The sequence below is a fragment of the Pelecanus crispus genome, chromosome 9 (assembly GCF_030463565.1).
Source record: "Pelecanus crispus isolate bPelCri1 chromosome 9, bPelCri1.pri, whole genome shotgun sequence".
NCBI lineage: Eukaryota > Metazoa > Chordata > Aves > Pelecaniformes > Pelecanidae > Pelecanus > Pelecanus crispus.
This window is the reverse complement of record NC_134651.1, coordinates 40,545,355-40,558,663: the sequence shown is the minus strand read 5'-3', so window position 1 is coordinate 40,558,663 and position 13,309 is coordinate 40,545,355. Positions and strand designations below refer to the sequence as shown.

The 13,309-nt window shown below is 44.6% G+C and overlaps 1 protein-coding gene across 2 annotated transcripts in view; it reads right to left on the bottom strand.

The window, feature by feature from the left end:
• The window catches only part of COL5A1 (collagen type V alpha 1 chain), a 157,885-nt gene that overhangs the window by 103,601 nt on the left and 40,975 nt on the right, over positions 1-13,309 (bottom strand). For both annotated transcript variants that reach the window (XM_075716081.1, XM_075716082.1), the window contains exons 3-4: positions 9,658-9,871; positions 8,836-8,998 (exon numbers count right to left, since the gene is read on the bottom strand). In XM_075716081.1, coding sequence (XP_075572196.1) covers positions 8,836-8,998; positions 9,658-9,871 — 377 coding nt within the window. The remainder of the gene's footprint in view (positions 1-8,835; positions 8,999-9,657; positions 9,872-13,309) is intronic.

Sequence of the window (13,309 nt, the reverse complement as noted above, 5' to 3'; positions counted from 1 at the left end):
AATGACAAGGGAATGGGTTGAACGCAAAGTCAACTAAGAGGCTTCTAGTTAGGATGGTCTTTTCTATGCTGGGTTTACTCTGTCCTCACTGCAATGAGAGGCTATGTGCACAAAACCCTAGCTTAGAGAAATGAAGACTTCAAGCAATGTCCTGCAAAGGCAGGACAATAGCAATAAAGCCCTAAAAATTTCAAAGAAACATCAGCTTGAGCACTGCCAAGTCAACAAGGACATAAGCCCATCTCCCTGCCTGACCGGCTTGTTGCAGAGCTCAATGCTCACCATGCTCTTCCTCAACACAGTGGCATTCTTACAAGTTTGGCTCAGACAAGTCTGTGTTTCCTATAACAGTTTGCTGCAACAATGCAAATCAATCAAGACTTTTGTACATAGAAGAAAGAGAATGCTTTCCTGTCCACAGGCTTGTGCTCCAGAAATTCATTTTTATACAAATAAGACTAATTGGTGTGTCACCTTCCGCATAGAACAAGGTTCCCACATTAGCAGGCAAGGGGAAACATGCACTGATTTGGGCCAGTGGCACACTATCACACTCTGCTCTCAATAATCACTTTTACATATTGCATAGTGATGCTGCCAATAAAGTTCAGCTGGAAATTTCTCCCCAATAGCACGAGTATTTGGCTTTTTCCCCATGCTCAAGCTGAAGAAAATCGTCTTTCCCCAAAACATGTCCATTTGTTCTCCTCTGCAGTGCCTTTCTAACACATTCTGGGTCCCTTTGCAGTGCCTTTTCTGCTCCTGATGCCCTGTCCTGCTGCCTGCTCCCAGCAGACATCCATGTCCACAATGCCACTGTAAACCTTGGCATGATGTCACCAGAGAGGAGCAGGTTTCCAGCATTACATCACTCTGTCTGGGCTCAATCAGCCTTCTGCACCTCAGAGTTTCCATGGAAGAAACTGAACCCCCTCCTCCTCCCTCCTGCTATCCAAGGGGGGAAGCAAACTACAAACGAAGCCATCAGCTGAAAGAGTAATGACACCACACCTAACAGCATCCATCATGTATAACAAGCCTGCCTGGGTTGCTGCCTGCCAGCATTTCAATACAAAACTCTGCCAGATGAATGTCAGGAACAACCACACACAACTCTGCTCCCCAAACCCCACAATCCCCATGGTGGATAGAAATCGTTTTGAAGGATGAGCTTTGCCTTCCAGAGACTACTCAGTTTTCCTCCTTAGGAGTTTCAACCGGTTACCCCACTCTGCAGGAGGTACCCCAGGCCAGAGAAAGTTGGCCAACAGCCTCTCCATGTCATGGCCCAAGATGACAGCAGTGATGGAGAGCCCAGCGTGGTTTCACTTAGCATCCCTCCTACTGACAGTTCTCCCCACTTCCCACTTGGCATCCTTGCCCGTGCCCTCCAAAATGGCAAAAGCTCACCCAAACTAACTAGCCTGCAGGAGCCCCTAGTAAGGTAATAACAATCAGGCTCCAAAAACTGCCTATTTGAACCAAAATAATAAACTTGTTTATGTCCCACTTCAGTAGTGCCTGGAGTCATGGCACATTGCTGTTATTGTAACCACTGTCCAGGAGGCAACAGGGAAGCCAGAGGTTCCTCACACAGGGTGACGCTTAACTTGGCCGTATTAAAAGATAAATGATGCACTGCATAACTGTTAAACATCAATAAAAGCACTTTTATGTTCTGTTTGAACAATAAAACATGTCTCCCCGCACACTGTATACTATCAGAAGCCTGAAGGTGTTCGATACCAGCAAACTGCAGTAATTACCTCCACGTGCCAAAGCACAGTTTCTTTTACAGTTTATGAAATCAAATTTACCATTGACAAAAAAACCCACCAAAATCAAAAGAGTTAGAAACATTAAATATGTGTATGTTGTAATCATGACTAATAAGGCTACATCATTACAGGCAACCCTGACCCAGTCACAAAGCTTGACTGCAGTCCAGATGGCTAAACTGCCAATTACCCAGCAAATCTAAATGAAAAACAAGAGTTTGAGCAAAGTGTATGCAAACAATTAATCTGATGTTTCCAACCCAAATCCTCCCTTTCCTTGCTGGCACCTGACAGATAGAGGTCAGATGAAATGGTGTCAGTTTAGGATTCAAGTGAAACCACCTGAGGCACAGACTAACTTTTACAAGCTGTTTTGCAATTCTTATTCTGGATCTGGTCCTGCCCCCTCCTCAGTACAGACACACTGATAAAACCAGATGACGTCCCTGGGCACCTGTGTAAGATGATGCGGTGTGCGAGACCTTGCCAACTGGAGCCAAATACCACGTTTGGGTTTCGATTAGACTGACCACATTGCTTGGAGACTGGCACAAAAATCTCACCATTAATTGCAAACCCATCCAGAGGCATAATCTTCAATAATTGTAGACATTTTCTAGGCAGCATTGCTCTTCTGGAAGAGCCTAGTTCTGTGATTTAATCCATATGTCTCAAGTGCACCATTTTGCTAAAGAGGATCCCTTTGAAAAAAACAAAAGCAGAAGAAATGACGAGAAAACCAGCAACTAAATGGAGAATTATTAGGAGACTGGGGAAAGCTACGGACATCTTCCAATAAAGAACCCTAACGCTGGCTCAGAATGCTTTATTTTCCATCATCTCACACCATGGTATATGCTGGTGGTGTAAAACATTGACTCTTTGCACTCCCTGAAAGGCTCTACAGCAAAAAAGGTGAAATCAGATTTGGCAGGGCCAGGAAAGCAGGCAGCCAGAATTGTAAATTAACTTCTTTCAGCAGTCTGCCGAGGTAGGGAAAAAATACACAGGAGCATGTATCTGTGGTGCATCTTGACGGGAAATTCACATTAGTGAAAAACCTTAATTAAAAAAATGCTTTTTGAAGGTTAACAAAAACTTAATAAGCATGAGCTCTGCCAGTTCCCTCCTGACCCTCTGGACTAGGCCCAGATCTTGCAGAACACGATGGGTTCGACGCCACACTCACGAGAAGCCTCACTGAGCTCAATGGAGCCATTAAGATGCTTCTGATTAGAGGATATTGGGGACCCTGTTGCTTCTCCTGTAAACATATAAATAAGCGCTCCCATGTGCTCCGTACCTTGCCACCGCTCTGTTGACATTTACACAAGAGCCTCCTGCAAACACGAACAGCAGCGACAGCCGTGCCAAGGCAAGCTTGGGTCTAGACACGAATTGGACATGGATTCTGAGGCTCCCACGGTACATTTGCACCCATGAGCTGAGAAAGTCTGCAAGCATTGCAGTTACCACCAATCTGGCTTTCCCCAAAGCCCAGCGTACTAGCGGCGTAGCTATCCTCCAGCAATAGTAGAGTCTATTTGGTATATTAACAGGAGATCTGCCTGCAAAAGGGGAGCCCTAAATCTCTCCATCCTGAAACACCAAAAAATACCACAAGATGCACCTACATGTAGAAGAACCATATTTTCATTCGTACACCTTTCGCTAAAGCAAAAGCTACCGATCCAATCTTATAACCTCAAAGATGCCTGAAAAAAAATAACGTACAGAAACTTTAAAAATAAGAGCACTTTCCAGCACCGGAAATGCTACAGCCAAGAGCATGAGAAGGGAGGAAGAAAACCCTTACGACAGTGAAATGAAATCTAGGATTATCAACCACAGTGATAATTGTTTAAGTGTAAACAAGCCAGAAGATGAAAAGAGTTGGCATTTCAACCCAAGAACAACACAGCACCTGAGCAGCCCCGATGTCTCTGCTAAGAGCACTGAAGCATCTATTCTGCTTTGTCTTGTTGAGCCTTGAAACGTTCAACAGCCCCTAAGAGCACCTCTGGCATCTTGCCCAGGCTTTCTGGCTCACCCCAGCACAAATTGCTTTCCCTCCATTTCTGATGTCTTGATTTCACTAGTGGTCTTCAAAAACACAAAGGAGGAAAGAGAATAAAAAGCACCGTCCTTTCAGCATCATCCAAAGCCCAGCAACGCGCCATATCTCATCCCAGGACAAGCTCTGGTGTAAGCTAATAGCAAATACTTTGTCAGCCCCTCACGGATTCACTACCTTGAAAGAGCAGTGTCCACAGGTGTCCAAGACCCTCTCACTTCGTACCTTGTTTAGCAGATCAGAAGAAACCCACTTGGTTTTACAGTACCAGCTAGACACATAAGACAGTCCTGGTACTCAGCTGGACAACATAAGCTCCTCTTATCTCCAGAGGAGTCAACAATAAAAACCATAAACCTTAAAAAGTAATATAAACATGCACTGAGCTTTGCCACTTATAGGAAAACTAATTTCATCTACAGCAGTACCAGACACTACTGCAAGCCAACGTTACTTCCAGAGAGTCAAAACGCCGGTTACCTCGTGGGACAATCCTGCAAGATTTTAAACAGATGAACCCAAAATAATTTACATCAAATGTACTCACTTGTTACTAGGGTACCCCCAGCAGTTATACCAAAACCTACCTGCTTTTTTACCAATGTCCACACCACAATTTTAACGATGCCAATGCTAGCCCTGCCAGCCAGGTGCTGTAGGGCACTTTTATTGGCGCAGCAGCCTCACGCTTCTGACAGATCAGAAGACAAAATGGGGTTTGCAGCAGAAATGTGGAAGACATCGCATATCTGGGACTTTGGCAAGGTCTGGACAAGTTTTGTTTTGTTCATTAGCCCATCGCTGTAAGTGCTGGTCTACAGAGTAACGCTAAGCAGTAGAACATGGCTGGGCCACACACTATTGTAGAAACCAAACTTCTATGGGATTACATGAGATGCTTCAAAACACCACTGCAAAGGGGTTAAATTCACTTAATCCAGCCAGGAGACGGTAACATTTACCTGCCACAGACATTGTGCAGCACTTTCCATTCATAAAGATCCTCCAGCTGTGGGTTATGGGATTTCTCTGTTTGCTGCTGTAATACAGCCACTTCTGGGACTGAAATGCAGCACCAGCGACCTTACTGAGCCAGGACCTGAACTTTGTTTCAACCCACGTCTGCTAAACCAGAACAACTCCTTCAGTCCAGAGCCAGCTGAACTGCTTTTCCACCAGACCACCACAGCAAATAGCTGGTTGGAAAAGCCAACCCACGGGGAGGTGCCATCTGCATGGTCCTGGGACACAGTGGTCAAATGGATTAAGTGAGCTGCACACTGTTTCGGCTAAACGTGTCAAAGCCTTGTCAGGCTTTGGTTGGGGGTAGGAGAGAGACCATATTTGAGCCTGATTGCTCACCCTGATGGAAGGAGCAAGCCCCAGGAAGGTAGGTGCTATCCCCAAACCCAGCGATGAGTTTTGCATGGAGCAAAAATTCCTTGGCACGAGCATCTTCTGAGGACAATCTTAGATGATTGTCTAAGCACCCAAATAGCCCACAGCCACGGTCGATGGGTACAATATGCAACAGAAGCATGCAACAGCCAAGTAAACCCTCAAGCGAGCAAAGCACTGGCCTGACAAGTGCTCAACTTATTCTCAGCTCTTACATCAGCAGAGACTACCAAGGGTCAGCCTTGGGATCAACACACTGCTGCCAGCAGAGATGGGCTCACACTTTTGGTTTGGTATCCACACAAGAACTGATGGAATCCTGCACAGAAAGGTGACTGCCACGATAGATCGCAGGCATGGACAGGCAGCTCCTGCGGTGCATCACTGCGGAGCAGAGCCTTCACATCACCAGGGCATTTTGGAAAGTATCCCCGGGTCTTGGGCAGAAGACGCTTTGCTTTCTAGGAAAGGGACTTTCCCAGATTTCATCCTCTCTATTCCTACGCCTAACCATTAGACTGTACTAGGACTTGGTTTCTAATCTACGTTTAACTAAAGCACATCAAAAGAAACAGTTAATCCCTCTAAAAATGAGACATTCACATGCCTCCTAACTTCCTTCCAGTGCTACTGTAGCCACAGGAACACTGCTTACTACAGCCTGCAAGCAGAGAGAAAGTGTTTATCCTGCACCATGGGCTATTTCTTTTCTCTTTCCCTCTCTCACTGCAAAAAGCCCTTTGCTGTCTCACAACAGCATCCTCTCAGTCACAGCTTGAAGCCGGCCGCCACTTCCCAACCCCGGCGCGAGAGCCTGTCCTGACATTTGTAAACTTGTTTTGAGCAACAGCTCAGCACAAAACTTAACTTGTATAACCTAGGCTCCAGCCTTGGCCCCTTTTCAAACCTACCCAGCATTCCCCCAGCCGTACAGAGAGATCCACACAGCCTCCGAACTAATTGAATTTTAATGAGAGGAAGTAGTTTTTCCACTGGAAGAATGTTGTGCTAGAGAAATATTTTGAAACTTCTCTAACCTTTCCTGCCAGGCTTTTTCTGCAGCAGAGTACAAGCAAGGGAGTCCCCATCTGGGCACACTGCTTGCAAGCCCAGCTAGACCCAGAACTTAAATAATTACAACTTTCAAAACAAAAAGTGTTTGGGGTTTTATCCGATTTCAGTCCTGACAAGGAAGATATGAATTCCCGCTACTTACAGCTCTTGCTGACTCGTGCTAAGGCACAGCCCATCTAAGCCCTCCCCAATGCTGCCTTCCATCTCAATCCCAGCTAACTGGGTTATTTTAATTTCCAGCAAAAGCAACAAACGTGTAACAGCCAGGCAACTCCACGCGTGCAGAAAATACTGGGGAACATCTCATTAGCTGAGGTTTGCAGAGCAGTTGCCTACAGGACAGCAGCAGCTTCATCTCATCATTCTGTATTCGGTCCAGAAATTATCAGCTTTCCAGGAATACATAACTAACAGCTTACACCCATTTCCCATTGTTCTGAGCCACAATTTTCCCTATACAGTTTCTGCTTAGGCTGCAGAAAGAAGAAAGGAGGGGCCAAAGGAAATTAAGTTGCTGAGATATGAAGGAAATTAGGTTATAGTCCACTGCCTTCATGAAACCTATTAATTATATTCAGTTTAAAGCTGCTGGTATCTTGATTAGTGTGTGTGTGGATACGCTGACAACCCTCTTTGTCTGATAAGGATGACAAATGAAAAAAGGACAAATACCAGAACTAGAGAGAGGTTTTTTATATACATGCTGTAAAACATCAGTACATATGTTATAAGACAGAGGAAAAAAACCCACTTGCTAATTGTCCAGTTCTTGGCAAGTGCCTGCAATAATCTTGTAGCTGCATCTTGTACCCAGAACAGGCAACAGGCTCCAGCGGAGGGGAACACTTGCTCCATTTTACTCCACCTCCCAAGATCAAGGAGATTTCACAAGCCCTCTGAGCTTGTAGCCCTAAGATAAGTCCTTTTCAGCAAGGGAGCTGTGGCCAGCCCCATGGGAAGGGCTAACAGCAGAGCTGGGAGAGCATTGCCACCCGTAAACGTGCGTTCCCCTGCCTGGCAGAGGAATCAGCAGTCCTAAATCTGGCTGAGCACTAAAAGCCACCTGGGAACATCTCAAGCTTCAGGGGCAGTTATGGAAACTGTGTTACTTTGCAGAATGAAGCAGTCTAAAATGCAGTTTTCTTATCCAGTTTGGATGTGATGCCAAGTTATTTAAGTGGATCTACTAGATCCCTGGGCCCAGCAGCTCCCCGGAAAAGCTCACTACTTTATATAACACCTCCACTTAAAATACAGCATCCAGTGTGACTGCTGAAGTTTTTGGCAGAACATCCAACGCTTGTGAAAGACACTCCAGTGCCCATTAAACCCAGCTTTTACATTCCATTTTAATTGTTAAACTTCCCAGGGAATGTCTATTAATTTAATACAATTTAGAGATTCAGCTCTAACTCTGTAACTAGGATTTTAGCAGCAGCATTCAGTCCATGCATTCTTGCTCTGTTTACAGCAGACCAGCTCCCAGATGTTGGTAATGTTAAACAGACTGGAACTTTCCTTCTGACAGCAAAATGCAGATGCTATGGCTCTGATTATTCACCAACAGGAGATGTTCCACATCCCTTTGCTGGGTTGGGGGGCCCCATGAGATACAGTTTTTCCTCCACATAAATGCAATAAAAGTAAGGCGATAGAGATCAATAGGTCTTCCTTTACACTCCGTTGCACTGGCACCGATTTCAGTGAAGCAATTCTAGCTTGCAAGAACGATCAGGGACAAGATTCTCATACACATGAAAGCCTCAGAAGTGCAGCAGACCACAGAAGCTGAGATTGCTAGCGAAATGCATATATTAAACTAGCTGCTGAACTATGGGAGAACTTCTACCATATGTACCTTATCTATAAATAATCCTCTATCTCTTTGCTTAAATCAGAGGAGCTCATGGGAACATTCCACCCTTCATGATTTTGATTTGCTTTTTAAAAGTAATCGCTGTGTGGGAGGTGACAGGGCTGCCAAACAAGCTGTCAAGGAGAGTCCCCTTAAGTCATGGTGCAAGAATCCAAGAATCAATGGCCAACGCATGGGAAAAGAGTAAATTCCTATAGCCCCAGAGTGAACGATGACTTCTAAGGGAGCTGCTTTCCTCAGCCTTCATTTACTGCCCCTGCAACTTTATCTAAATTTTAACACAGGGATGAATGAAAACCCTGTGAGCCCTTTGCATGCTAAATGAGCTGAGAGCATAAGAGCTACAGACCTACCAAATCCCAGTGCAGGGGCTGGTCTAGAACCCCAGAAAGGGTGTGAAACCAGAGAACCAGAGGATCTCACTCCAACAGGTCATCTAGCCCACTGTTCTCATCATCACTATAGAAAGTATTTACCTAGTCAAAACAAAAACTTAAAAAAATTAAATTACATATGAGCATTCCATTATGCAAAAATGCAATACAAATTTTGAAAGTGAGCTGTACCTCGTTAACCAGAATGCAGTTCATCATCTCCGTGGAACATCTCCAGAGCTGTTCTTTATCATGACTTACCTCAAAGACTTCCTCATCCAATATCCTTGTTCCAAATACAATGATGCCATTGACGTCAATGATGGGATGGTCGCTTCGGTCCAAGAACTTGGTTATCTTCTTTTTACAGTCCAAAATCAAGGTGACATTTTTCTTCTGCACACTGATAGCTACTCTGTGCCACCTAGAAGAACACAATCCACAAATGTGTTAACCAGAGCCACAAATTTATCAACCAGAGCCTTAGGCTTTCAAGAACAAGCCAGTTACTGTATGACAATGAAACTTTCATAGAATTATGTTCTGCAAACCTCCATGACAGCCATCATCTGCAAACACGTGAAAATCATCCTTGGGCAGACCCTAAAGATTTCATTTGAAATAGAAAGGCTGTAGCGACAGATGATGCCATTCACTTCTCATCCCTCCAAACGAGGTAGGAGGGTGCCAGTTCTGGCTTCAACAAGAGGCAGAGGAAAAAAACCACACCACTAACTCCCTGGCTATCCCCCTTTTCCACCCTCCTTAGGTCCCACAAAAGACTCAGTGTGGATTTTGCAAGATAAACTGATTTCTTGGGACCCTTTGCAGCAAAAGTCAACAGTGTTCCTATTCCCCATAAGCATCAGCCAATTTACACTGACTGGTATGTGATTCACACTTTTGATATATGCAGTATTTATTCACCAAAGGGCAAAGTTCAAGAATGGGACACTTGGCAGTAGTCAAAGGTGTGTATATACATTTATATATACGAGACTCCTATTTTACACAACGTTCAGCATGCCGGTATCGATATAAACAATGTACTGTTTTTTCCTTTGTGCACAAAATTTCACTTACTTGCCATCTGCTAGGTTAATGCCTCTAAAGAGAGGATAGTCTTCTGGGCCTGGCTTTCCTGTATGGTCTTCATACAGGAATACAGGAGATCTACCCATCTCCACACCAATTTGCTGGATCCCTTGCTCATTGTAAATTGAGATCAAGAAGGACTGACCTCCTTTCTTCGCTTTTACAGTGGTTAGAATGGAGAAGTCCTCTGGGAATGGGGAAGCTGGAGTGGAAAAGCAAAGAGGTTAGTCAGGTTTCCTTAAAAATTAATCCCTACAGAAACAGTCCTGTTGTCTAATGACCCATGGGGACGCCGCAGGTTTATCCCTCCAGATGTGTGCACATCAACCCTAAAAATTTATATTGGGCAGCATCTTAGTTGCCAGGTGAAGATTTGGCTTTTCCCCAAAGCCTATTGCTATACAGGGTTGGGATGGGCTGCAACCCAAAGTAGACTGCACCAGCAAAGCCAGTGTAGAACAGTGTCCCCCAAGGGCTACCTGCTCTAAAGGCACATTAAAAACTCAAGCGCAGAAACTGAGCATCTCTGAGGATCATTCGTTTATGACCAGAAAGCCTTTTCCCAGCCCTTATTGCAATCTGTCACAGAGCCAAAAGCCATCCCACATTTGAACTTGCAAGCAAAGGATGGTGAGGGGTCTGCTGCTTTGGGATGAGACCATAACACTGGGGAAACAAAGGTTTGAAAAAAGCTGTTAGCTTAAATCTATTATTTGCACCTAACCCTTTCTTAGTGTGTCCTAGAGCTTTTTAGGAGACAAGGCAAAAAACTTTGTTTCATATATCATGAGGTCCCCAAATTAACTTGTCAGAGGGACAGAGGAAATAAAGCATCCTGTGGCAGTTAGGCACACATAATATTGAAGGGTTTTATTTAAGGGAATAGGGAAGTTGCATTAAGTTTTGTCTATTCCAGATGAGAACAGAGCATTCTGTGGCTTTGGCTCTCACAGTTGGTACAGACAAAAAAATCTGAAAACAGAAATAGAAGTCTAGCAATCAGTAAGAGATGCTAATTTGTCTGCATATTAAAAAGCATCCAACAAATCTTCTAAGCTTTTTCTCCATTTGGGAAAGCAACCCTGTCTGATCTCAGGTGATTCCTGTCTGCATTTTTGCAAGGTTTGGAGAATTAAAGCCATTGAAGTATGGAGCAGGTACAGTCAGTACAGAGGCAATTCTCTGTGCAGGGGAAGGGTCAATCCCCTGCAATGCCAGATGAATACATTTCAAGTTTCAAGTCAATACCAGCATCAAGTCACACCCTGTGCAGGATACAACTCCTCTGTTTGGGTTTTCTCTGCCATTCAGACTGGCAAGATGAGCCCAAACTAAAAAGCCTGGATGCACATCCCAGACAGGACATCTTAAAAACACCAGAAGCATCAGTAAAGGAGCTTTCTTGATCAATTATTGGAGATTGGACCTACTGAAACAGAGGGTACCTACAGGGCATAACCTCCTCAGATGCTGCATTTCAACAGCGTGAGACTTGCAGGGTATCTTTCCTTTAAGGTCCAGGCTTTCAAAAACAAGGATTGCATTGTACCACTGGGTATCTGCTTGGGAAATCTTAAACCATGGCAGGGCAAAGTGGGGCAGCCCTGCATGGGCACCGCAGGGTGTGTGTGTGCTGGGACTATCTACGTGTGTGGCAGCCGGCAGCATGCAGGGAAGGGAACAACACAATGGATCGTTTTTAAACTGCAGATCCGTAGCCATATAAAACCACAAGAAAAGTCAAGCTCAGTGCCCATAAGCTTCAAATAGATTTCCTTTGCCCCTTTAGGCTTTTCTTAGATGGTATCCCAGGGCTGCATAAGGGATTTTGACCCAGGGAGGGGACCAGGAACATGGGAGTGGGGAATTCTTCCAACCACAGCAAAGCTAGCTAGTTCAAACACAAAGAGGCCATGAACTCACCCTCTCCTCTTCTGCCTGGGAGTTACTTTAACTTTTATTAACAAACCAGTGTTTAAAATGCATCTAAGACGTCTAGCATGGGGCTACCCCACCAGGCAGTGGAGGAGGCGGGAGGCACGAGCAGGCTGGGCTGCATCAAAAGTGAGCACTGCTACAGCTCCTGCAGAGGACACCAAGTGGGACATCTGGGGGTACCAACAGAGACACACCACATTTGCACCAAGTTAATATCCCTCACCTTAGTGAAATAACATTTGGAAAGAAGCATAAAGCAGTATTCTGAACAGAGGACTCACAGTAATTAAATGCCGTGATTATAGCCTGATTTCACCCTAGGACACAAACTCAGATATTTGGCAAAGGCAGGCAGCTGATTATTGTGCCTCCCGTAGGATGCACTGAGCTTTATCTCCCTCCTGCCGTATACAAATCCTCCTGTAGCGCTGAATCAAGACCATACGCCTTCCTGGTTCCAATTACAGGCTACAGTTTTGGGCCTTTTATGTAAAATAGTTCATGTCCAAAATTTCATTATGAATCCACAATACAGTACCTTTCAACTTGGACAAGCTGCCAACTCATTAAAAAGCTGCTTTTAATTTTTTTTTTCTTTATTATTAAAATGTCTCCATGGTGATGCAAGTTTCTCAACCCAAATAACTATAATGGATGAATTATAGCTGACGTTATTCTGTTACTGCTCTGCTGTCCTGGCAAAACAACAATGCCTTCACTGTCATAGCTAGAAATGACCCAGGCTATTAAATGATGTATGAAAACCCATCCACACAGAGAGCAATACTAATAAATACATCATAATAAATAGATGAAGCCCATAGAAATTGACCCAAATCCCCTTAAAGACAATGGAGACACCCCTCCAACAACGGGTTTGGGATTAAGCCCTTATATTCATTCACTTCTTCAAATGAGCTCATGCTGAGAGACATTGCACATCCATCTCTTCACTTAACAACACTGCATCGATGATGAATTTGGCTCAGCATTGCTCTTTTACCCCATGGCCAGGTTCTTTCAAATTCACTACATGCAACCTTCTGCAAGGCAGCAAAGGGTTAAGACCTCATTTCTGCAGATGGAGCCACAGAAGGAGCCAAGGAGGTCCAGGGTGGGCAGAGATCCTCCACCCCATGCAGCTCCACACATGCCAATGTCATTAGCTTCACTCGGGCAGATTGCATCCATGGTATGCCCCAATATGCAAACCAGTGGAGCCAGGCCAAGTTCCTTCTTTCCTGAGCACTATGACCAGGGATTAAAGGCTCTTGTGCAATCTCATGGTCTTCAAAATAGGGACAGCTAGGACCTCTTCCTAACCCAGATCCTGCAGGTGTTGTATCCAAACACAGTCTAAAATAAAGAGCCCTGCTGCTGATCTGGGAAGGACAGGAAAGCTTTAGCTGTTTAATAGCCCCCCTCCCCCCCCCCCCCCCCCCCCAAAAAAAAAAAATCAGCAAAACCCAATGAGCTGATCCAGTTCCTGACACAATCATAAAGCAGATCTGTTGTGTGAGATGGTGTCATTTCCAGAGCCACTTTTCAAAGGAAAACAGCTCTTCAACAGTGTCACCGACTTCTGGCCTTTTTCTTCATCTGAGAAGACTCTCAATTTTGGAATGGCTTGTTTTCCTCAGAGATGACTGTTCAAGCTATAATAGAGATTTTTGAGCTCTTTCATATATATATGCAGACACCC